This window comes from Epargyreus clarus, unplaced genomic scaffold (genome assembly GCF_041222505.1).
Source record: "Epargyreus clarus isolate Ecla_fem2 unplaced genomic scaffold, WU_Ecla_fem_2.2 ptg000003l, whole genome shotgun sequence".
NCBI lineage: Eukaryota > Metazoa > Arthropoda > Insecta > Lepidoptera > Hesperiidae > Epargyreus > Epargyreus clarus.
This window is the reverse complement of record NW_027332211.1, coordinates 13256979-13284899: the sequence shown is the minus strand read 5'-3', so window position 1 is coordinate 13284899 and position 27921 is coordinate 13256979. Positions and strand designations below refer to the sequence as shown.

General features: G+C 35.7%; 1 protein-coding gene across 1 annotated transcript in view; it reads left to right on the top strand.

The window, feature by feature from the left end:
• The window catches only part of dve (SATB1_N and homeodomain domain-containing protein dve), a 112137-nt gene extending 84435 nt beyond the window's left edge, over positions 1–27702 (top strand). The window contains exons 3-6 of the mRNA XM_073089644.1: positions 18762–18950; positions 19699–19928; positions 23889–24710; positions 24864–27702. Coding sequence (XP_072945745.1) covers positions 18762–18950; positions 19699–19928; positions 23889–24710; positions 24864–25529 — 1907 coding nt within the window. The 3' untranslated portion in view covers positions 25530–27702. The remainder of the gene's footprint in view (positions 1–18761; positions 18951–19698; positions 19929–23888; positions 24711–24863) is intronic.
• Positions 27703–27921: the final 219 nt, after the last annotated feature.

Genomic DNA, 27921 nt, shown 5'->3' with positions numbered 1-27921 from the left:
TTGTATGAAATTGTTCAGTTTTGTTCACACAGTCATCATTTAGAAGTCGAAATCAATAGCATAGACGATATTGACCACATCGCAAACACAAGTAAGCGACATTGCGCACGTGAGGCTGACCACTTAATCGTTTTGAAGGTGGTAGAATCATTTATAGTTCGAGTCCAGTGGCAACATCGCTACACCTTTTTCTTAATGATAACAGTAGTTTTTAGCGCTGTTGTTCTGTTTTGAAAGGTTTGAATACCCTTTTACCCTTGCCTCCCTAGGCGTACTAATTCCAGGTTTTCCAACCTCAGGTAGAACTTATTTGGACTTGATGTCAGATGTCCATGGGTGCCAGTAACCACTCATCATCAGGTGGGCTGCACGCTTATATTATTCTACTTATATTATTCTACTTAAATAATAATTTATATATATATAAAAAAGTAAATTGAAGCTGCAGCGATCTAGACGTACGGGTGTGCGTCCACCAAATTCCAGGAATGCACACAATTCCAAGGATGTTCGGAATGTGTATAGGTCCTACACAAAACGATTCAGCGGATTTTCCCTCTATCATACTTCATTTTCGTTGTACTACTTACGCGTTAAACTTCTTGCCGACATTTTGTCGCTACCGTAGTGTGTAGCGTGGTATAGTCCGCACCAAACTGCTAGTCCGCTCTGAAGTTGTTGCAAGCAGTTCATACAATTTGCTATGGCGACGCGATTCATTTCCATATTCAGAGCGAATTAGCAGTAGCGGACTACGTGGTGGTTGTGGTACGTATGAATAGGAACGTACATTCATAATATGTTTACAGGGCCCCGCGCATCAGATCCGGCGAAATACGTAATAATATTCCGCGTTTAGAAGCCAAAATTATATTTGATGGCAAAGTGAATAGTCGCCTATTCCCATTTTAATGAGGATTATATAGGTTTCTAGTGCATTTAGAGCACTTCGCGCGGTAAAATTAATTACCAAATCGGGCTCTCTGCGTCTGAACGATGCGTTTCAAAGCCTATTCACATTTGCACACAATTTAGATTTTCGGTAATCCCCTGTGTTTTAACTGTTTTATTTATGTTTAACAAGTTATAATTAGAAGCATAATCATTTTTGTAATAAGTAGTTATTCTTTGTTTGATTGGAATAGTAAATGAAAATGAAAAATGAAAATGAAAATATTTGAAAATATTAAGTTCATAAAACCATATTGTGGTGAGAGCCAATATTGTTTTGACAGCTTATATTATGTCTTTACTTACCTTATTAACAATAATGTTCAAACATTAACAGCAATAAATGTTTTTTACGAAATAATGCGTGCAAATAGATGAAGTAGTTTAATTGTCAAGTATTATTTGTATATTATTATTAAACTGAATATTTTTGCAAAGGCAACTTCAGAACCAAGAAGTTTATAGTATAGTATAGTAGACTGTCTTAGATAATTTCTTTCACAGATAACCAATAAAATGAAAGAACTGAAGTAACTTATCCGAAATAGTTAATATACTAGGATCCTGCTTTGTGAAATTCCATTCAAGCGCACACTAATTGGCAAATTCGCATAAAACTGCTATCGTTGTCCAGGTACTTATCGGTGATCAGGGGCAACATTCAAATTTGTGTTCTAAATCACTAATGACCGCCTACACCCACAACTAAACATTAGGACATTTCGGCGATAATGCCGCTAAGTCCGCACACACACGGGCATTATTCCGATGGTAATTAGTCGGCGGCGTGCGCGCGGCCTGAACGGGCTTTTAACTTTTCAAATGCGTTCATTAAGTGCATACCGATTATTTGGTCGAATTTCCGCCGCTGATTGAGAATTGTACGGCATTAGCGCTCCGATGTGTTAATGCGTATAGTTTTATCCGCTTAATTATTTTATGTTAGGAGTAATAACGCTAATCCTAATTAGCGTGCGTTTGTGTGCGTTATGCCGCTGATTTATTTAAAATTATTTGTTTGCTAGTAATTCGTTAGTGGCAAATCAGTAATTTGACACATCAATGTTTTAACTTCCGATTTTTTAATCTAAGTTTAGTCCGTAGCTACACCTAAACCTTTTATACCATTGTACACACACAAATGTGATAGCACAGTGATATGGACTTTGGCCTTATTGTAAGCTCGGTTTCCATTCGAGAAATCTTTCGTTTTTGTTTTTTGTGTGTGTGTTCTATAACAACAAATTTGTACTAGACAAATTTATTTGTTATAGAAAAACGAATTTATTTTGAACCTACTTTAAATGCTCTTATGTGGTAATAGATAGCGCTATACACATTAGAGTACTCACCATTTAATTCTAAAGCTGTTCGAATTAAACGGTGTTACTTAGAAAATCTTAATAAATACCGGTTTTGTTAAAAGATTTTCTAACTAGCAGTAATTCAGTTTACCTCGTAGGTGTATACAGTTGCTAGCTATATTATCTGGTGTCTTGCGGGTAAAGCCGGCCTAATCCTCGCCCCGGGCCGCAGAGCCGCAAGACGTCGCTTGTTGCTCACTGTGGGGCTTCGCGCTCCAAACTATGCATTCTCACTTATACATACAATAAATCACGATTTTATTATAATATAATTACCTTTTGATGGTTTTGAAAGTTAGGGTCATCTACAGATTATAATATTAGTAATACTTTGACTGAATAGTGAATATCTTTCAACAGCTTTCTCAAGAGTAATAACGTATCCTTAGAGAGGACTCTCATCCCGTTTGAAAATATTGTACATAAGCGAAATATCGGTAAATCTAAATCTTATATATAAAATTCTCGTGTCACAATGTTAGTTACCGTACTCCTCCGAAACGGCTTTACCGATTTTCACCAAATTTTATATTCATTTTGAGAATCGGCTGCTATCTATTTTTCATTCCCCTAAGTGGTAAGGGTTGTTCACCCTTAACATTTTTTTATTTATATGGCAACACAGCGTTTGCCGGGTCAGCTAGTATCACTATAATTACATCGGAAGTACTACCGTTCATTTACTAATTTTTCCGCAAAAATATCATCATTATCGGTCCAACAGTTTTCAGCATTAATTGTCACTTAATGATTTTGCGGTTATAGATGATCTTGCAACAGAGGATTTTGAAAAAATAATGTTTAATTCAATGTTGTGCGTAAAGTGGATATGCTTAGAAAATTACAGTTACTTTGAAAAGGTACAGGTGCTATTACAGTTTTATTTAGTTAGTAGTCTTATTAACAATGGATTATGATGTAGGTAGATTTTTACTTTCTCAACTAGAAATAAAACTTCGCTAAAAGATATAATTGAAACAGATTTGTGATGTTAGGTTTCAGCGTGGGTGGTAATGCCACAAATGTGGCTAGTCAAAGAGAAAATACCACTTTGACTTATCGATTGTATAGAAAAGTGTTAAGAAAATATGAAAAGTATTCACGTCTTCACAATTAAGTCATACATAATTTATAAGGATCTACCTATTAACCAAAGCATCATTAAATTTAGGTGATAAAAAGTAAATCTATAAAAAAGCTTGTGAAATAATGTGTTGTAATAATCATTATATGTTTCATATGTGGTAAAACAACAGAAATGTATACAGTTTATCTGATGTGAAATAAATAGTCTGTAGTCAATAAACATTATTACATGCCTTACGAATATTATATCAAAAAGGAAATCTACCCAAATTTCGGGTACATTTTCACCGTTGCTATTAAGTTAGGATGCTTCACCTAAAAGTATCTTACTCATATCATATCAAATCAGAACATAACAGTAATAACGTACAGCTCTTCTGCTTCTATAATAAAAATGCAACAACTGAATCTTGAAAGGTATACTACTTTTAAAGTAGATATTATCTAAACCGTAACATAGCCTATCTTTTCCCATCTATTGATCGAAATATGATAGACGTTCCCAAAACAATGGTGCCCGTCCTTAAGGTATCCCTAGCCACCACAGGATTTACTTAACCGCCCGGCGCTGCAGATTAATTATTTATGGACGGCCCCCACTGCCCACAGGGTAGATTTAGCTCCCAGACGTTCTCCGATTCCTCTCTCATGCAAACTACTCGTCTTAACGCAAAATTGGCGGCCACGCTAAAATATTTACAAATAGAGTCTCCGTGAAACATATTAAAGTCGGCTTTCCTTTGACTGAATAATTTAAGCGTCCTTTGTCTTCGTTGTCCGCAAATCTCAGGATTGCGATGACCACCTTGTCATGCCAAGCTTCTAAACCTCCGTTGCATCTTTGCGTACGTAATCGCTTAAGACCGGCTTCTACCCGCCGAATAATGAACTATATATCCCTGCCCAAGAGATATAATGTCAACGCACTTTTACACGGATGTGAACTTTAGAAAATCAATATTTATAATCAGCAGGCACGCAGCCCTTCGCTACGTATCGTGTTATACATACGTGTCGTTTTAATCCTTAAGGCGTAGCAAAGCACGTAATATGTAGAAACCTTCTTAACCTAACAGGATTATCGTGCGGAGGCAAGCATTTCAGGGCCGGATCACTCCTTGCCATCGCGGCTAAGGCGCAGATTTTATTACACAAATGAGATTAATACTCGAACACACAAACTCCGTTACGTGAGCGAGCCTATAAATATATGTATCGCTTGTATAAATAAGGACGAATCAAAGTCGAATGTATTTGTTGCGAACGTCTCCCGTTGTGGCGCCGTTTTCGACGTACGGTTTACTTTCGTCAATTAAAATAGAGACAAACGGGGTATCTTCAAAAAGGCCATTTGTAATAGCGGAGACAATCATCGCCGGGGGCGCAAACTGACAAACGACGCAAGATAGCGAACGTCTAAACCGAGCTTTTGAACTTCTTTGACGCGTCTTGATAAGCGTACGACGGTGGTATTGTTGTTCGCGGATGTGACAATGGTTCGTTTTGCGAGTTTTCGCCGAGTCGTAAGTGGGTAAATGTGTTGTCGATACAGGGACGGGACAAAGCCGTGAGCGAAGCGTATTCAAGTTACCGCAACAGTAGCTAAGATAATTATGACATTTCCTTTAAACATCCCCCTGCATTGGTACGGCGGGCGAATTAATTGCCTACGAAACGCGAGGCCGTCGTATTAAATGGTATGGCCTTTTCGAAATGAGCACTATATTTCTGTTGAGTGTATTAATTTTGTATCGTTCACATCGTTCAGATTAAGGGTGCGTGTTGGTGAAATTATCGATATAAGATACCTATCTATGCATATATCGAAGGCCTAGGATATCGATGTACCAATAATATCCAGTTTGCCAGCGTTATTACGGTTATATCGATAATTATAACTTTATAATATACTTTGTATTTTTATATAACAGTATAATGTTCTGTGTAGGCAATAGCTATACGTATAATATATATTAATTATATGGTTATTTGACGGAAATGTCTAAGATAACATGCCATAATATATTACTTCCCGCTATTGATATTTGCTAAATCTAGTTTTTTGATAGCTTATATTTTTTTGCGAATATTGTCTAAATTTGTCACAATCTAAAAAAAGGTAGACTTATAAAATTTTGCAGTTATTTGAATTCATGTCATTAAAAAATCTATTAAGCTTTGCTATGCCACATCCTTCAAGCCATAAAACAGTAGCGTTTAACACTGCTGTTATGAGGCAGAAATAGGTGTGGCGATGGTGCCGCCGGAGTCGAATAACAAAGTGTTCTACCACCTTCTATCTATTCCATGTACTCGTATATATCTCAATTCATTAATTATATAAATCAATAATAAATCATATTCAATAATTCATTAATTTCATTTCATATTTCAATGTATTTATCTCAACACTTGTACACTTGTAACTTCTGTAAACAATATGTTACACTTAAGAATATCATGTTAACGAGGGTGACGTGACGAGATAATGTCGGAACAACTGGGTCAGTGAGGGGATGAACTGTTAATTAAAACCTCCAACACGCCCTTTGACAACTGTAACGCCTTCACAATTATTGTTACGGTTATCTTGATGGGTTTTCATCTATTAGAATGGTAGATGCCTGTTGTAATCCTTATTATACCTTGCTGTTCTCTTCTATGATTATAACTCACATGATGGGATGTGTTACACGGCTGGTAGAGAACTGGAGTTTATTAGTATGATAGAAGTCGCAATTATGCAGTCCACCTGATGGTAAGAGGCCTGTAATTAACCCGAGATAAGATTAGACTCCTACCCGAGGTCGGTCAAAGATTTGTTCCTAGTCTTGATAAAAAAGCGGATAAGTATGTTTCCACTTACCACAACCTTCAAAGCGGAACACAGCAGCATTACACACTGCTATTATTAGTCAGTAATAGCAGTGATAGCCTAGTGGTTAAGAAACTCGGCCTCTCGATCAAGGGGTCCGAGGTTCAAATCCCAGACACGCACCTCTAAATTTTCAAAGTTATGTGCGTGTTAGAAATTAATTATCACTTGCTAAACGGTGAAGGAAAACATCGTGAGGAAACCTGCATACCTGAGAGATTTATAAAAAAAAATCTCAAAAAGTATGTGAAGTCTACCAATACGCACTTGGCCAGCGCGGTGGACTATGGCCTAATCCTTCTCATTCTGAGAGGAGACCCGTGCCCAGCAGTGGAACAGTAATGGGTTGCTGATAAGTGTGAAGGTGGTGCCTCCAGTGTCGTAGCACAAAGGGGTCAAAGTAATTTAACAAAAAAACGTGTATATTGATATAACTTATATATGATGAAAATTACTTGAATAAGTAGAAACTTTACCATAAAATTTGTATCCTATTATACATTACAGTTAAAATGTATACCTACATACATGTGTTGTTAAATTCTGTCAGAAATACAAGTTCTAATAACGAATTACTAAAGGTATGTCCTAGTTTAAACTTTCAATAAGAATGAGACGTGAACTCGTATCTAGACTTTTGTGTAAAACTTCTTGTCTCTGTTTTCTATTATAATTAATTAATAATAATTAAAATTCGTTATTATTGAAACTTAGTGCTAATTACAGCTTTACTTTTACGCTTCTCTACGTTACAAAAGACAATATATTACGTGACTGAATATTCGTATAAGTGTTAAAGTTTAATTTAATATATATTATTTTATTTACTAATTATTTTTTTATTTTCATGTTTTCTGTATCACCTGAGTCATGTTTCTGATAATTTAGATCCCAGGTTTTAGTTAAAAATACCCTAAACTAATAAAATATTAAAATATTATTCTTAAAATAATAAAAATACATATAATTTAAGTAACACTTAAATTACTTAAATTTATATGTAATACGTGTTTAATATGTATTTAACGTGTATTATGTTTTAATATGTATTTAATATTTATTTTACGTGTTACTTAAATTTATATGTAATAATATTTATGTGTAAGTGCCTAGTGTTAGAATCAGTCTCTTAATTTGGGCGGTTCAAAGTTCAAATCCCAGACACCTATGATTATTAAAAGTTCTGTATCTATTAAAAATTTATAGTCACTTGCTTTCACAGTGATACACATCGCAAGAAAACGTACGCGCCTAAAAATTAAAAAATTAGACTTCTTCCAATATGTATTTGGCCAGCGTGGCGAAATTGTCACTGTGATCTATTTTCGTGTTTAAAAAATATTAAAAAAATGTAGTTTTTAGATCATTTACGAATGAAACGATATTTCTCCGCACTTTTTCTTCGATTTCGTGTTTTAATTGCTCATGTCGGCATTGTTCCGCATAAATAACACCATGTCAGCCATTAAACGGCTGACAGAACTGTCAGCCGTGTAAGCCATTTAATGGTTTCCTTCAATTACAATGCGGTGAGATATCTATACTTATCTTTGACTTAATATTAAATTCGAATGATTATTTATGCAGATATTTTACTAAATCTAATCAAGGAATATTAAGGAAGAAATAACAATGTATAGATACTATTTTAAGAATATATGTATATATTATGTTTTCCTACATCATGCTCAATGGCAAAGGTCACGGAGACGAGATTCGTCTGTTAATCACCAGTTAATTTTACGGCTTATGGATAACGATATCGTAAATAAGTTTTTTTTTGTTATAATTAAAACGATAACGTATCAGTCACGTTATAGTCCGACAAACTTGTGTGTGTGTGTGGAGGTTTTCAGAAACAGTCACTTGTCAACTTCGTGAGATATTTTTCAAATTTCTCAAAAAAAGTTTTTCAGTTTTAAGTTAATTGAATAAAATTACGATCTTGATAACTTAACTATGTCGTTTATCAATAATATGAATGATTTATACGGTTCCGTACCAAAAGGTTAAAAACGCAACCCTATTACTAAGCCTCCGCTGTCTGTCCGTCTCTCGCAGGGCGTTATGTCCTGAAGCTAATAGCTAGATCAAATTTTCACAATGCATGTACTTGAATGACTCCTATAATAACAAATACTACAAAAATTAAATTAAAATGTTGATGATACGGAACCGTCCATTTGCGAGTTCGACTTGCACTTGACCAATAATGTACATAACTATCAGAGATTCGCAATAATATATTAAAATTAATGAAAACATTCTTTAAATTTTTCCACTTCTTAGGTAAATTCGACAACCTAGCAACATTATGATGGCCAGTGGCGCCCCTGCTACACGCAGAGAAAACTTTGTCGCCTATAAATTGGTGTTTTATAAAATTCTCGCATACACGCGTTATAAAATTAGGATGAATACTAATGAATCGTATGGGCAGGTTTAGAGCGTGCTAATTTCGAAATAATCAAATGCCATCCGAAGTTTTTGCATAAATTTTGAATGATTGATCCAATTAATTATCTTGTTTTGGACCGAGCAAATCTACTTAAATCGGGTTTTATATTTTTAGCAGTGATATATTTGGAAAGGAAAACGTGATATAAATTAAATAATTTATAAAATTCAGAACTATTACTAATCGGTGATTGAACAACGTGGTGGTGTTAGTTCCGTGCCATCGATTACTGGGTGACACGTGCCCAGCTGTGGGCTATAAAAAAGGTTGTCTTCTTTAATAAAATTGAAGTTGCAAACGAGCATGCTGTCTACTTAATGGTAAGTGGTGATTGCCACCCATGAAATAGTTTTATCTAAAGCCCTTCAGGGGTTCAGTGCCACTCCTGAGGTCTAAGTAGGACGCCTCATATATAGGTCACCTGGTATTTGTACCCTTCTTGTAACGAAAAAACTGCTTCACAACACAAATAGGTGTGGCCGTGGTACCTCCCCTGACCAACCTTCACAAAACTGAGTCTATAACAAACTTCCAATTAATTAATTATTGATCAACAATATATAAACTCCACTATTAGCGAAAAAATATTTTAAGTCTATGACCTATCCTCATTATTAGTCATTTTATGTAAGGCTACTAAGCAACAGAACCGTTGAAGACAAAACTTTTAGACGACTACATAGAGTTCATCTACTCCATTCATACATTTGCATTATTTATATGCATTAGTTCGTCTGAGAGGTGAGAGTTTAGGGTTCGATGTAGGAGATTACTGGATGCGCTTAGTGCTAGCCCTTCGCAGGACCCCACACACCCAACTTAATTTGATTTAAAGTTTATTGATTCTTAGCTTGGGATAGAAACATTGCGGTTCAGTGGTTTAACAGTAGTGTACTGTGTACCATCGAAATAAACACAATCTTGGTTGTCAGTTGAATAATGTTTTTTTGTTTATTTTTTTTATTTTCCTAATCCCAAAGCAGTCTTACGACAGGATAAGTTTGAGTAATGTTTTGTAAGAGTATAGAGTCCTTACTAGGATAACCTGTATGACAGATTGCCTTATACTTTTTATGTAGAAATAACTAGAGACTTTGCAGTTTGCCTAATGTTAAACGGTCACCGTCGCAAATGAGTTATTAATATTATACCATAGATAAAAGAAGAACCATAATAAAATAGGAGAGTAAATTGACCTGAAGTCAATCACAGAAGAATTTCTGATATATCACGACTAATTTGAAGTGACTAATGACTAATCTCGACTAATATGCTTTATACCCCTGGTATTTTATTTACATTTTTGATTATTATGTTATAAGGAAAACTCAAACTTGTAGGCATATTATCTCTAATTGTTTTCCATTAAAACTAGTATTTATTTATTTATTTATTTACATGCCAACAGCAACACACACAATACAGTATATAGTACTTAGAAGTATTAATAATAATAAGACTCGTATGAGTGCCAATTATAGGCATGAACAACGTTTCTATATCGGTTTATATTTTTAATTTGTATGGAACAAATCGAACCATATAATGTTGATTATTATATTATTATCAACATAAACCTTTCTTATATAACCAAGCATACAATAAAACATATTACTTGTTACTTACAGTGTACCCAACTCGTTTTCACGGTAAGTTCTAATTCCGGAATTAAATCAAGTTAGGTAAGTTAGGGTCCATACGGCTAACGCTAAGCCTGTCCGGTAATCCCCTTTACCGGACCTCAAACTTTCACCTCGCTAGCACTAATGCTTCTAAACAATGCAAATGTTTAAGGTACTGAATGTCCAATTCCTATGTATACTATGAGCAGAAGTTAAGGATTCTATTCCTTTGATCCACATGGCGAAGTGCTAACTAGTGGGTTAGTTACGCAATGAGTTCAGTGTTCGATCCCAGGTCAGACAGATATCTAAACGTTTCATTTAGGGTATCTGGCTCTGGGTGCTGGGTGTATGTTCGTTATTATGTAAGTCCAAGATATCCACGACATGGAACCTGACACGGAACACGGACATGGCGTTGTATAGAAAGAAAACTTTGCTATAAAATAGATAAATGATAGATAGATACTCAGATCATTTACTTCGCGAAATTAATCACAACACTAAGTGTAAAAAAATATAAATTAAACAATGGTATGAGTACACAAAAACACACAAAGCGATTTTATAAAAAATGGTATTTATTATATAACAATAAACGAAGCTTATCGAAAATAACGTAACGTTTGTTTCGTTTTATTGATTATATTTCTATATCGTACCCGAGGGATTATGATGCCGTGTACGCTACACGGAAATATTTGCATTCATTTTCTAAGATTTAAAGCGTTCCCTCCGTTTGGTAATACTTCGTTTTGATCTTAAATCCACTCTCAAAGTATTCATGAGCACACCTTAATATGGCATTAATGAAGCTACTTATCATTCATTATTCGGTTATTATGCCTTAAGAGCCTGTTATCTGTGATAAATCAGACTTATATACTTTCCTTGTGTATACCTTGAAATCCCGAAAGGTAATGCTCGATTGCTAGAAAGGTTTTGTATTACACGAAAATATACGGGTTAAAGCCTATACTATTATTATCCAAAACATAATGGATGTATTATTTGAGGTTTCGTAATATAAATAACTTGTAAAGCATGTGTCGTTCAAGTTACATTGATATATAATTATTATAAACTTATATTTTGTTGCTAGTCTTCTAATATAGAATGCAAAAACATAATGTACCCACGTTTTGTTGAGTTCTATAACCTTACTAATATTATAAATCCGAAAGTAACTCTGTCTCTCTGTCTGTCAGTCTGTCTGGTTGTCTTTTCTTCACGCCTAAACCACTGAACCGATTTTAATGAAATTTTGAACAAAGATAGCCTGAGACCCGAGAACGGACATAGGATAGTTTTTATCCCGGAAATCCCATGGGAACTAGGGATGGCGATCTAAGATCGATTAATCGGAGAATCGATCTTTTGGACCAAAAAGTCGATTATTTTAATCGATCTCCAGTAACGGATCGATTAAGTGAATCGATCTTTCAACCCAGAAGATCGAAATTCGATTTTATAATTTACCTACAGTTACTTTACTTATCCATGTTAATCGATCATCTATCTATTTATATGATTCTATAAAATGTATATTGTCTATATACATTTTAAAGAATCGGAAACTATGCATTTGATCAAGTGATGATCTTTTGCAAAGTTGTTGTCCAAGAGCCCACGAAGTTTGGGAGTTGGTAAGACCAATTTTCGACAGATGGCACCGTCATTCCAATGAAAGTACGAATTTTCTGTTTTATGTATGTTATATTATATCTTTAAAATGCGGGCGAAGCCGCGGGCACCACTAGTTAATCATATAAATATCTTTTTCTCGTTATAATTATTATTTTATTTTAAATATAGAATAGCGTATATAAAAAAATAATTGACCTTAATTTTTTAAAATGTTCTATGTTTATTTATTTATTAATTTATCATTTAAAACAATAAAAGCTCTTTCAAATGATAATTATATTTATGATTATGGAATTAAAATTACTTAACGATCAACCAATTAGCTACACACATATAACAATGATTAATATATTAGTCAACGTTATATTTATGATTTTTATACATCTTTTTTTCGTTATAAAAACGTTATAACATACTTAATGCGCCGTCAATAATAATGAGCATTACAATAAGTACAACAGTGTACACATATCGCGTGGTTCCAATATGTAGTTACAATACAGGATTGTAACGATTAGCGGCATGACACAGTATTTGCGAGGTTTCAGCATCCGTCACGGCATGGATCTAAGTAGATCATCGCTCACGAATGTCCCTCTACACGCAAATCCTATTCCTGTAATGGACTGGCATCTATCGGTGCGATTAGTAATTTAATTAGATAATTTAAACGAGCGTTGGCTGCAAATATTGTGAATATGTGATTTCTAAAATGAATGTACGCAAGTATAGTCTGCGGAAAACTGCTAGTCCGCTCCGAATATAGAAATGAATCGCGCCGCCGTAGTAAATTGTATGGCTACACCTGCTCGCAACAACTTCAGAGCGGACTAGCAGTTTGGCGCGGACTATATATTTACACAATAATAATAGTAAATAAACGATGTCGAAAAACACGTTTGTTACCGCGTGCATTATGTACTTTATGATATTTAATATTATGTGTTTTAATTGATTTAATTTCATTATATTTCTCTTTTTAGTTCATTAATTAAGAATTTCTTTTTAATCATTTGTGTCAGTAGATCAATGTTTTCACACGCTCGATATTAGGTATATCTTCGTCATATATTTCCGGTCTAGATACAAAAAAGTGTAATAATATTGAAATTAAGATAAATAATATAATCAATGCTAATACATATGGTGCATTTTCACCGAAAATAAAGTTTATAAAATATTAGATTATTATTATCTATGAAAATAATGTATTTGCTACATTCTACACATCTTTCGTAGGCTTAGCTTAATAACAAGCCAATTAAGTAAGGAGTATTTTGAATAAGTCCGGATGAGACTTAGCGAATTACGTGCTAACTCCGACTTAAGTACGCGTCTCTCTACATTTATTGTTTTAGAAGGAAATGTTCAGAGATTTTATGATTATCAATTTATTTTCATTTTATAATCTGTGTTACATGAAATATGTAGGTAATATAAATAACGCACAAGTTATTATGACCGACTAGGGTAATTATAACTAGTCAGTAGGTACACTGAAAGTTTAAGTGTAGATACATGTTATACCAAAACCAGTTAGGATACCCAATAGTAACTAAAAATAGTATTAATATAATACTAAAATCATAAATTTCTTATAAATATTCCCAAATATATCTATATAGGTAGTATGTATTTCTTTTGTCTTTGTTTTTTTTCTGCATTCAATATTTGCTATAACAAGACATGTTATTTTAAAATGGCAACCCATCACGATTTAAAGGCACAATATTTTAAGGGTAGAAAAACCGAACTGATCCGTGCCATAAGCCCAATATTAAAGTTCCTGTTACACGATCACAATCTTTTAAACGTAGAAAAACCGAACTGATACATGCCGTAAACTCAATAAAGTTTCTATTACACAATCCCTAAAACCGAACATCTTCCATAGTCTCCACTATTTATGACATGCTTAAAGCAGACTAAGCATCGAGTACGTCACATCCGTCCCCGGGACATCCAGACCGACACGAGACATTAAGTTCGGCCAAGTAATACCGCCTGAGTGGACTTTAGTCTTCATATTTAGCTTTAAAAGGCACACGACGTTTTTAGTGCAGACTTAGTTAAATTAATTGTATTATTTACCTTTGTTTGCGAGTAATTGTGGGTTTTGTTTATTTGTGGGATTGTTTATAATATTTTTCACACAAAAAAGCTTTCGTTAATTCAATGGGCATATTCTCATTTTCATGTATAACGCAGTCAATAACATAATATTGGATAACTTATGTCTTTAATCTATATCATTTGATACATTATTGCATTGATTGATTTATGCTGTACAGTACCCTTACCAGGAGTTTTTACGTTTTGACAAATATGACAAACATATTTGTCAAAACGTAAAAACTCATGGTAAGAGTACAGGTACCATACATTTAAAAATACCGAGAATAGTTGTTATTTTGTATTAACTACTTTTATTGTAACGCACCTACACTAAGATTGCTTTTGGTGTAGGCCTTTGAGTGAATATCAATAATCTCGAACAGCACCATTCCTTTTTTCCGGTATATCGTAGGCGACTAAGGAAATAATCCCTATAAAAGGGCAGCAGTGTTTTTCTGCGAATTTATTCTACTATGATTACTCATACTTACTAGATGTAAACCTTATGATCAAGAAGTCATTAAAAACCCCTGTTTCTTTCTCGAGGAGGCAGATATAATGAACTCCTATGTTATGTAGAGATCGAAAACACAATACGAAGAATTACAATAAGAGCGAATATGTAGGTACGTTACCTTGTCCTAGTCACTTCGATTTTGTTAAAACAACACAAACTCTACTCCGAACGGTAGAGTTTGGAGTTAGTCCTGTTAGTCTAAAGTTTTAATTCTTACTACTTATACGTAGAGCTCCTTGACATCGAGCACCCTTTGTTAAAGACTGAAATCTTTTCGAGAGCGCTTAGATCGGCTAAGCCTCCCTTGCGTCTCTACCATGCGTCTCTACCTAATTGCTATTTTATGTTATGCGCTAATGAACAATGTAGAGCTTAGTTGCAATTTACAGAGCTCGCTCGCTGTTCGAAGATTAGCGATCGTATTCTGGTGGTAACAATTGAGATGTTTGCTAGAGTAAGTGTTAGTTGCTTTGTTGTAGAGTTTGGCTGGAATATGTGAGCAAGTTATAGTAGAACTAACAGATATCCATAGTTAAGTGGAAATAAATATTTTGATATTCCAGCAAATTTCATAAAAAGAGAGTAAGTAGGTTAATTCGTAAGCTAACTTTTATATCATTAGATAAAGTATATCATATGTCAAAACAACAAAAATTCTTAGTATACATTGATATTCCTTATTGAAGTATTTATTTAATATGATATTTTATTATTGTTATGTTTTCTTTTTTACATGAAAATGGATTTCTTGAATCAATGTAGCAATACATATAAACTTAGTTACAAAAATAAACTTAATATGATTCAAACATACGAACCAAACGTTATTGTATTCAATAAACCAATTTAGGTACAGCAAAATTCTCCTACGCTTCCATTGTCCAACATTATTTATCACCGAAAATCTAAAATTAATAAAGTTGGTACAGAGCCGTAGGATTTAATTGGGAGGACGGTCGGTCCAGGTCGGTCCACTAAACCCTTAATCCAAGCCGTATTGGCGCATAGGTGCTAACCTGAAACTACCCCCAAATCCCCCGAACAACTTCCCAACGAAAACTATTGAAAGTTACTTACGAGATTATGAGAGCGTGAAATTTTAGCTATTTTAAAGGTTAGCCAACTTCGCCCTACGGTATTATAGAGATTGTGTATTCATAATGTTTCTCTATCTTAATGTATTTTGCTGAACCCGGTTTCTGGATTGTATTATGTAAATTCTATACCGCTATAAATTGTGTCGTTTACGAATACTGTAAGGTAAGTATACATTACAACATCGTACATAAGATATACTCGTAAATAAAAGGTACTTTGAAGTAATTATTAAAAAGTTCTATCACATAATTTTCAACAATAGGTTTATATTTCAGTGTCTATCACTTCTTGCTACGATACTCTTAAAATCTTCCTTATGCACAAAGAAGTTAATGAAAATATAAAGCAACTTTTAACATTATTGGAGTATCAGAAGCACTTTGACGTTAAGCAAAAAAGTGCAACGATGCAAAAACTATTTAATATCGCGCTAAAGGCTTCAAAGACGGACGGTAAAAGCGTGGTCGTTACAAAGAAGCGCTACGCAGTGCTACGAGATACATGATTCTTTATTTTCCCGTCGGACGTCCCGACTTAGATTAGATACCAGTTTTATGTAGACGAAGTAGTGAATAGACTTCCTGGCTATGTGATGTTTGATGGTCACTGCTATATTTCTGAAGAACAGAACTCCTGCCAAAAGAGTCTCATGTTCGTTGCTTTGTTTCATGAAATTGTGTCGGACGTGCTGACATTCAGATTAGATACGACTTTTACGTATACGAAGCAGAAAACGAACTTGATTGTTCATACGATATCTGAAGATGACTGCCACAATTCTTATAGACCGGTATCCTGCCCGAAGTTTGTCCTATGCGTTGCTACGCCTAAAGGGTTAGCGTGTATGCTTATGCCTCCGTTTACTTTACGTTTGACTGAGTTTACGTTAGTTTTATTTACTCAGAATAACTTTCTATATTTGAACATTTCCCCACTAACATTTCCTAAATAGTTATGGACACACACTCAAATATGCACAATATCTGCCTGACCGGGTATATAATTTATAATACATCAAATTATAGTTTAACACTAAAACGTTCATGAAATGACACTATTTTATCCTGTATTTAACACAAGATCCTGAAATTTTCTACCCAGGAATTGGGAACACCACGGAAACAAGGATTAATTATTATTTTAACATTTCACTCGGTTTTTTGCGCTCGCGAACAAGTCAAAAGCATAGCTTTCGCTTGAAAAGTTGCTAAATAATTAAGGCGTTTTTAACGACAGCGTTTTAACGGCCATATTTGAATCTGCCGATTTTTTAGTGTACTGAGGAAAGAAACTGCTCTTTTTCTTCCTCTGGCTTAGGATTACGTTAATCCTTAATTCGTATGGGAATATAAATATTTTCGGAAAAATATGTTCAACTGTTTTTTGAAATGGTGATGGTAAAATTTATTATAATGCAGTGATAGCTTAGTGGTAAAAGCTTGGCCTTTCAATCAGTGGTCTGGATTTTGAGTCCCAGGCACCTCTGTTTTTTCAATAATATATATGTATGAAAAATTAATTATTACTTATTGTATCGGTAAAATAAATTATTATTATGAAACCAACGAATCTGAGAGTTCTTCATAAAGATGTCTGAAGGCTACCAATGGTACCACGTGGCGGGGTATGGTCTAAATCCACCTCACTCTAAGAGGCCCGTGTCCCACAATGGAATAGCAACAATGTATTCATGTTTAACTACTACACTAAACAAACAGTTGTCAGAACTCCGTGCTTGTTTTAATTTCGTCACAAATCAAGGCTCATCTCTAGTCCCGACGTCAATGACGACATAGCATGCATGGCCAATGCCTGCATGGCTAACGTATGCAAAGTTACAGTTGGCCGGTGCGACACACTGGCCTGCGTAGCGTACGCGCACGCATAACTAATCTATCGAGTTATTCCAGTCAGGAGTACCCGGAATACCGTGTGAACCGAACAGGCGCCATTGTGGGTACTTTGTAGCGCCATCTACTGTTCTACTGGTTAAAATCTAAAAATGATGCAAGTACTGTTTTTGTCATCTCGTAGTTTTATCACGGGGCATCTTGAATGTTTAATTACATTCTGCTGCTGCTAATACAAGCTGGCTGACTTACATAGAAAACTTCAGTCTTAATGATTGTCACCACATCTACGATCAGCTTCTGGGAAAATTTACCAACTCCATATTAAACGAAAAACTTTCTTCCGCTTCATATGGGGTAGATAATTTTTACTACGAAAACGGAAAACCTTTTTTCATTTTATGTGCAATTAGTCAAAGATGTCCATAGGCGGCAATAACCACTGACCATCAGGTGAACTGAAAGCTCATAGTTTAAAAAAAAATACGATACTATTTTTATTGTTGTTGGTTATTTGTATAAGTAAATAAAGCCGAACATTATAATTACTGTACATAATATATAAAGTATGTTCAAGTATTTTGCTAACCGTACAACATGTACGGATTTGTACGATTAAAACCGTGTCGTCACGCGATATTACTAAGTACATTAGTAGATTCTGTTGTAATGTACCTATATGTTTATCTCTTTTGAGGATGATGTATAACTATGTAATAATAATTGCCAGGATTGTTGACGAGACCTCTGAGAACTGATACAAAATATCTAAAAATAATCATCATCATCATCATCATCAACAATCCATTATTTTACCACTGCCGGGCACGCGTCTCCTCTCAGAATGAGAAGGATAAGGCATAGTCCACCGCGCTGGCCAAGTTCGTAATGGTATACTTCATTTACCTTTCAGATTTTTAAATCTCTGAGGTATGCAGGTTTCCTCACGATGCTTTCCTTTACCGTTTTAAGCAAATGATAATTAGTTAAATTCTAATACGCATATAACTTTGAAAAATCAGAGTTGCATACCTGAGATTTTGAACCTCGGACCCCTCGATCGAGAGGCCGAGTTTCTTAACCACTAGGCTATCTAAAATCATAATTATTTTAAATTAATATTTTTATGTCATATAAATATGACAAAAATATGAAGATATTTTTATCCATTGTTACAGGTAAGACCCTGCCAGTCCATTGCGTGGTGGAAGCTGTGTCGTCGCTGGAAGAAGGCGCATGGAGACGGCGGGCCATCGTGGAGACGGATAGCTACGTCATCATCCCCGCCGCGACCGCCTTCCACGAACTCGTTCCCGCAGCAATGATGAGGTTGGGGTATCCGCATGAATTGGCTGCATCCGCTAAAGGTATGAATGGATTTGATGTAGCTGTCGAGTATGTCCGCCTAATGGTTTACGGTCATTGCTGCATTTGAACACCTGTAAACTGGAAATAATATAGGAGGTCAGCCTCAGTGATAGAACCCTTTTTGGTTCGACTCTGGCGGCACCACCGCCACACCTCTTTCTGCCTTACAACAACAGTGTTAAGCGCCGCAGTGTTCTGGTTTGAATGACGTGGTAAGCGAGACATAATTTTTCCGGGGCGTTCCAGCTTAGTCCTCAGACGTAGCGGCGCATCTTTGGCCGACCTCCTATATGGGGTTGATTATAGATGTCCACGGGCGGCAGTAGCCACTTACCATGAGGGGGGTTGCTCGTCTGCTATTATAAAAAAAGTTAATGTGAGGTTATGAGGGCTTAGTTAGAAAGGCCACGTAATTGTAAAGACGTTTACATTTATATGCTTTACCATCCCCATAAAACCAGAATGTCTTCTGTCATATCGTGTCGCTTTTGTGTGAGTTGTTTATGTACTCCAACGTTTATATTTGTAGTGAATGTTTGATTAAGTTTAATTACTTTCCATCGGAGTCTCCAAAGTTCCAATAAATATTAAATTTAACACCAAACGTACTTTGTAGTCCTTTAGCTGACGACGAAATATTCACACGATTTTCTATAGTCTTGATATTGTAAAAAAAAAAACAAAGTGGAAAATCTTTAAATAATTTTCAATTTCTATTTTCATTTTCAATTTTGATATTGTCACCAGGCTCGGTGGTAATCAACAACTGGAAGCCGCTGCCTTTCGAGCGTATCTCCGACGGTCCACTGGCCACGGTTGGTGAGGTGCTGGGTGAGCTGACTACGGTGGCTACCCTCAGGATCCAGCTGCTCCGACCCAGGCTCACCCCGCTCCAGGATATCAAGGACAAGCTGCTCAGGTTGCTGCTCGTGCAAAGTCGGCCCTTGCTGATGTCTACTGGATGCCCTTTGGATGAAGTAAGTGACTTTTCCTTTTCATTTTACCTAACTTTAAAATTTAAAAATAAAAATATGTCTCTTAGTGCCGTCTTATATTTGCCTTAAGATGCTTAATGATGTAAAAATTTTCTTGATCTTTTCCGAATTTCTTGATTCATGATTGTTTTTAATTTTCCATCCTAATAATATCTATTTAGGTTGACAACTACATTCAAAAGAAATGATATACCTACAGGAAATAATAATATACTCTTAATTAGTACTAACCCAAAATATGAATTTATATTCTACTAATTAAAGCATTTAATCTAACATTCGTGTATCATATCATATTAATGCCTAAATATCAAACGTATTCAGTAGAGTTGTACTATTCAAATAGAATCCCATTGTATGCTCCCGACAGTACACCCAAACACCTGTCAGAGCGTATTACATCAAATTATGGTATTAAAATCATCCAGATTCATCTGAGTGACAAAGGGAGTCCGCTACGCTGGCTACAATAACACAACGTTCTTTAATACCTGATTGTTGAACCCCGGACCGCGGTACAATGCCACCCCTGCACTAAACCTTCACCCCCTTATTTTAGAGCCATTGTTTCATATTCGAGCGCTGTTCCCGCATGCTACCAATTGAAAATATTTTGTTTTAATAGTTACCAATGTTGGAAATCGAATATGAATTTAAAGTGTGGTTTTGCGAAATTCTTTTTTTTTGGTTGTTAGAGTTTGTGTTTTTTTATTAAATGGAAGTAGTAATGGCATATGCACTTATGTATGACCTTAAGTAGGACTGAAGGCATGCTTTAGGTCAGCATACGGCTGTTACAGTGAAAAATAAGTTTCAGGGTCCCAGTAAATGTCTTTCTTTTATTGCCTCTGTCCGTTTAATCGCAAAGAAGTAGTGCTTGACTCTGCCATTAATAAAAATGTAAGAATTGCTCTCAGAGTTGGACTAGGAACGGTGATCTTAGAATAGCAATAGTAAAATGACGTATAAACAAAATAAAACACTTTTTTAAACATATCGAAGTTCTCGCAGAAAAAAATAAAGTATATGTATTTATTAATTGGTACAGTAACATTTATAAAGCGAAAATTAACCGTAGGACGTATCTGTTGTAATAAAGTCTAGTATCTACAAGTCTTATAGAACTTCTTAACACTACTAATACAAAGTTGAGTTTCACGTTCAACCGGCTTACCACCGATGTCATATTAACGAGACGAATTTCACAAGTCGGTTTTAAAGAAGGCGACGGAGACAGATTATCAAAGCCTCATTTTGGCGGCACAATTTCGGAGGTCGTTATAATTTGCGAGGTTACGTCTAAGTCCCTGCTAATAAGGATCATCACTCGGGAAGAATTATAGCATTTGTTTTGATGTTCACGGGCTCTACAAAGAGAGGTTTATACGCAATTTTCATATCAACACAAGCGTAATCTGAATGACTTGAGACGTTGTAACAACAATTCAGTTGTAACGGATTTTAATGAGGGTTTTCTTCGTAAACAAGCCGAGATTAAGATTCGAGATTTGTAGAGTTAACTAAGTGTAGAAAGTTACATGTTATTAATTAGAATCAGGTTAAAATATTTATTGTTGGAACAATCCTTTTTGTCTTTTTTTGTGTTTGTACCACAAATAGCATGATGATAGACCATACCTCAAGTACGTTAGATGTCAATTGCTAACTTAGTCCTCAGAAGTAGAAGTCCTCAGAAGTAGATTTCCAAAATATTTAGGGTTTTATTTTCCCTCTGAAATAAACCTTTTTAACCGACTTCAAAAAGGAGGTGGTTATCAATTACTCCGCCGTTAGTGGACCGATTTCAATAATTATTTTTTACAAACATGACTTTAATAAAACTTTTATAAAACATATGTATAAGCTTATATTTAATTACCAAAACTAAGTACATACTTGTTCATACTTGTTACATGTTCATTATACATTCGTTCTATAATTCGATAAATGAACGTAATTTCGCATTCAGCAATAAATAACGATAATTTTCTTAAACGTAGGCTTATGCGTATAAATAAGATTGAGTGTAGACCTCATGCGATAGATACAGCAATTTGTCGACGCGAAACACACCTGCCTCATACACAGGATCTCCATACATAATAAATTTAATTGAATCTCAGACTCATCCGCGCCTACGAGCCTTATTATATTTTCCGAATATCCTTGTTGCGAACGGGTTAGAGGGGGTTTCTTGCGGGGGGTTGCCCTCGTCTTACTAACTTGAGCAAGCGAAAGAGGGTTAAAAGGAGTTTTAGATGTACGAACGCTTTTGATCTTATTAATACCATAAAATAATGCTTTATAATCTTATTAAACGCGAGGTTAGCGCTCCATGCGCAATTGCGCACCCTTCTCGGCTAAGGATTTTCGTGATTTCAATTTAGCTCTCATCGTCAGTCAAGTGGTCCAACTGTTAATATTTGACGCTTTCCGCTTAAGAAACCAACTATCTGACGTTTAACGAATGAAGATGAAGTTTGAATCGTACAAATTGTGTTAAAACTTTCGCGGAGTTGAACAAATGAGCCAAAGAACTCCACCGGGCAAGATAATCAAACACTTTCGAATGCCAAAGTTAGCTTAAACGCCAGATGAACGGTGCTACGATATTATGGTAATTTATCGCACGCCAATTTGTGCCACTTCGATTTCAACTTGGAACAAACTTTTATAGAGCCGGGAATACTCACTTTAGAGAGGGTTTAAAGAGCTAGGGCAAGTGGGGATCAATGTGATGCAATAAATTTATTTTACACAATGCGAATAACAGCCGCAATACAAGTAGAACATGAAACAACCTACATAATAACCGTTGGAGAATTAGGTGAATAAAACTGTACTAGCGGGTACTAATTAAATTAATGCAAGATAACACTAAGCCTATTGTATCGTAAGTTGTCCTTTTCAACAACACGTACTTATATCTAGAAACGTTACAATCGTATACCGAATTACGTAGAGGCAGATTACACGTGACAGAGTTATCGCACGTAGGCGCCAGCTCTTGTAAATCTTCCATGTATCTGACAATATCTGAAAGCAAATATGACCGCACTATTTAAAAACACAAAACAAAGAACCGGATTAACGTATCACTCGAGCCAGGCGCTAATGCCTCGGAGGTGACATGATTTTAGGCACAATCTGGTCGTGTAACACCTTAGTTTTACTTGCATTTGATTTGGCAACATGCAAAGCAAACGCGCGGGCTGACAGCTCGCTTGACGACGTAATCACTGGCATTGTAGTATGTAATCTAGTGATACGAGCAGATCTCACTTGCATAACTGTGAGGCTAAGCAAACGGAGCGACGCAGGTATAATCTGACAGGTGATTTTATGATTGACTACTTGCTGCGCGATTAATACCACTCCAAATATGCACATTATGATATCGTTCTGAATAAATAGTTGTGAAACTCAAACACCGCATTGAAACAGAACTCCGTTCAAAACACTATTTGCCTTACGGTGCGGTAACAAGTTGGAATGTTTTCTGATCGAGTTACCGCAGTTACTTTTTAGAACAACCACTTAGCTCGTAGAGCACGCCGGTACTTTGGCAAAGGCGTAGTGGGTAGATGCTAATTGCAAAGACGCCCTTCCCGCTCATTGTTTTAGAGCAACCCATGATTGAAGTTTCGGCGGCGGCGAAGGAGTGATGCGCACTAACCACCGAATAAACACCTCCTCGCGTCAGAACCTTCGGCCCGGGCATGACACATACATTAACGGCCGGCCTAATATTTTCATAATCTAATGGCGATGTTCTGTGAAACAATGCTCCGTGTTTACTCAAACAGTTATCTCTGTATCTGTTGCTGGTTAGACTGACCTCTTTAAAACCTTCTAAAATTGTTTGCGATACCGGGTTTTTATATTGACTATTCGGTTTGAGAGTACTTAACTTGAGTTTTGAATGTTTTTTTTCTATTGCAGGTGACACTCGCCCAAATATGTCGCGGACAGGATAGAACACCGGGTCCTCCGAATTTCCACGAACCAACAGAAGAAATGCGAAGGAAGTTTGAATCTTGGTGGAGTGCACAAGTTTCGCCCCGGCCACCACCATTCAGTCCTCGACGCTACCCATCGCCTGGCCCCAAAAATTCTCCCACATTAAATACCATTCCTGATCACCTGCATCCCGCACTTCAAACCGTTCAAAGTCAATATCCGACACAGAAAACCCGAATGCGAACCAGCTTTGATCCAGAACTTGAGTTACCAAAACTGCAGCGCTGGTTTTCTGAGAATCAACATCCAAGCAGGCAACAAATACAACAATATGTGAGAGAGCTGAACAATCTAGAATCTCGGCGCGGCCGAAAGCCCCTTGATGTTAATAACGTTGTTTATTGGTTTAAAAATGCAAGAGCAGCGCAGAAGCGTGCTGAACTACGTAACATAGGAGGATTAAGCTGTCATCTTGGAGTTAATGGCTTTAACAGTAGAAGTCATAGCCCAACTAACGGATCGTTAATGGCTGGGAACGACAGTTATGCTTCTCAAGATCATAATTCCTTAAAAAGTCCTATGCAACTGTCAGGAAGCCCGGGCAGATATCCTATGTCTGTGATGTCCGAGGACAATCTATCAAATGCTGGCTCAGACTTGGATGATGATGGTGTTGATATAAATCCAGATGATAGGCCTGAGAGCCCAGACGCACCCCTATCCCTAATTACAACCAAGAAGAATCATAACGATGATAGAGAAGAACGACCCAAAGAATCACCAAAACCACCCGATATAATAAAGGTAATACATTTTAGAAAAAGATTTATCAATAGAATTGATTTTTGATTACATTCATTACCTACTTATTGACAAACGAAAGGTTAACATTAAGTTGTTTTAATTATTCTTATTTGCTACAAAAAACTTAATACCAACATTTTTCATTTGTCACAGGTACATGATATCAAGCAAGAGCCAAGGGATCTGAGCAAATCTGACCAAGGACATTCACCACAGCGGTCTCCAGCCAAGAACAGCGACAGTTCCCATAACAACAATAATAACAACACTGAGGAAGAAAACGGCGTAGCCGACGAGCAAGATATCGCTTCAGATGATGAGGTTGTTCAAGAACGACACTACCGGCCATCTTCTCCCCACCTTGACCGTTTACCATTCCCCATGGTGCCTAACCATCCTATGTTTGGCCACGGGATTATGTATATGAGCCAGTACATGACTGGATTTCCAGGCGTCGGAGCAGTGCCGGGTGAAGGAGCGAGTGGCTTGAATCTTGCTCTTGCTGGAGCATCGGATGAGCGCCGCAAACGCAACCGCACATTCATCGATCCCGTTTCCGAGGTCCCGGTGTTGGAGCAATGGTTTTCTATGAACACCCACCCTTCCCACAATCTTATCCTAAAGTACACGGAGGAGTTGAATAGGATGCCATACAGACAGAAGTTTCCCCGGCTCGAGTCGAAGAACGTGCAATTTTGGTTCAAGAACCGGCGAGCGAAGTGCAAGAGACTGAAGATGTCTCTGTACGAGCCGACGTCACCAGGACACTACTCCCACCCTGGACATCCGCATGCCATATCGGAAAGGAAAATGGTGTGAGCGATACGAAGACGAAAAGACCTAACAGGTTCGAGGTTAGAGTGATCTACAGTTAGACTTCCCGTGTAGTCGACAATGTTATTATGAAAGACTGAAAAAGAATCATTAATGGTGTACAGTGCCATGTTAGTATTACAATGACGGTAATAGATAAACGGCGTCAGTTCCATTTGCAACAATTCGTATTATTGAGAGGTCTACAGCATTAATTATACCCGAGTAGTCAATAGAAATAGTTTGCTTCGATAGATATTATTTTCAAGCAGCATACTGTAAGACTATTTCATAAGCATACTGCATATTAATATACCTTATATGAATCAGATTTTGTCGTATTGTTTAAAATACATATCTAATCATTGAATAGGCGTGTCACAATACATTTGTATGAATCTCTTGTACTGTGTAGTACTCTGTTTTTGTATATAAATGGCTTAAACGTAAGTTTTATTTATTAAATAATACGATAGTTAATAAAATTTATATTAAAATTTAGCACTCGCAATAAATGGATGTCTCATGAATGAGGTCCATATAAATTATAATAAAGATCTTATTAAGATAAGATCAAGTTTAGGTCGATATCAATGTTAATCTAATGGTAATATGTAAATTAAAGTAATTAATGAAGTCATTTAGGCATAGATTGGAAGTTATATGCACATACGTAGAACATAAAGTATGACTATATGTATGTATAGATTTCATGGAATTTTAGTAATCCTCGTAATAAGCGAGGCTGATTAGATGACGCACATTCCTCCTCACACTTTTGTTATAGTTGATAATACTTCATCAATCCAAAGATTGGTTAGTGTTATAGAATAATAAGCAACTCAAGTGCTCAGATTGTTGATTAGATATTCGTTGAACGGTACTAAGCAAATATATAAATGTTTGTTTTTCTTATATGATATGCATACAGAAATAGGTTTGATGTAAGTAATTAGGACTACCGTGACAATCAAACAAGATAAATAAAAACCAAAAATAAAATGTGGTTGGTAATATTACTTATGTTGACTTCTAGCCATTCATAATATTTATATCGCGGAAAAAATAAATTTTTATTTTAATCTGTACCTATAATAACTAAAAGTTAAAATGAAACTTGGTTCACGACGTTTTTTTGTATTTTATTATTTTTTGTTAAAATATTATTACTATTTAAACACTTAAAGCAAATCAATATGGCCACAGGTTTGTAAATAAGATGTTTTTTGAATAAAATGGTTAGTATCGTTTAATGAATTATCTATACATTATAATGTACATATGTAGGTACGCAGTTACAGTATTTACGCATTTATTCCATTGAGGCTGTTATCACAATATTTCTCGTCTATTGTTTTATAGTTTTAGAAACAATACTTAGCGGTAATCCAAACAAATTGTTTTGTTAATGACAAAGATATTGTTTATGTCTAGATAAAAGATCCGGAAAAAATGAAAAAATCGGACTAAAACTAGTCGACATTTTTCCTATATTCCATAAAAATCTGTCGCACACACGACATAACAGAATGTGTTTACGTACTGTTTTGAAAGGTACAGTCCGCGTAAAACTGCTAGTCCGCTCTGAATATAGAAACGAATTGTCATAGCAAATTGTATGACTAATTGACTACACCTGTTCGCAACAACTTGAGAGCGGACCAGCTGTTTCGCGCGGACTATACATCAAACGGCTTACTACGGAGGTACTACCGTTACGTCTATCTCTAACATGAAACTGGCGTTTTGTGTTTCCGGTGGAAGTGTGGTTCTCGGATGGCTTACATAGGAGAGTACTACATTTGTCTTCAAGAATAAAAAGTCATCTGAGTTGACCACTTACCATCAGTTAACATTGTTAACTACATGTTCGTTTACTATCTTAATTCTATAAAAAATGGAAAAACTTATAAAATTTTGACGCTTTTTCGATATATCTAGACATATATAATACCTTTGATTTAGAAATGTTATGCTTGTTTTGTGAAGCTGTGATGAAAAATCCAAATAATGTAAATATTTTATTAATGTTAACTAAGGTTTTTATTCCAATCTACGTCACTAGGCTCACATGAACAATTAAGCATTTACTGCTTAGGTAATGAACATTATTGGCTAAATGTTTATTCCATTCAATTATATAAACGAAAATTAAATGAATATAATATCTACGATATAACGCCGATCTTTCATTTATAACCCTACTAGCTGACCCGGCAAACGTTGTTGCCATATAAATAAAAAAATGTTAAGGGTGAACAACCTTTACCACTTAGGGGTATGAAAAATAGATAGTAGCCGATTCTCAGACCTACTGAATATGCATATAAAGTTTGGTGAAAATCGGTAAAGCCGTTTCGGAGGAGTACGGTAACTAACATTGTGACACGAGAATTTT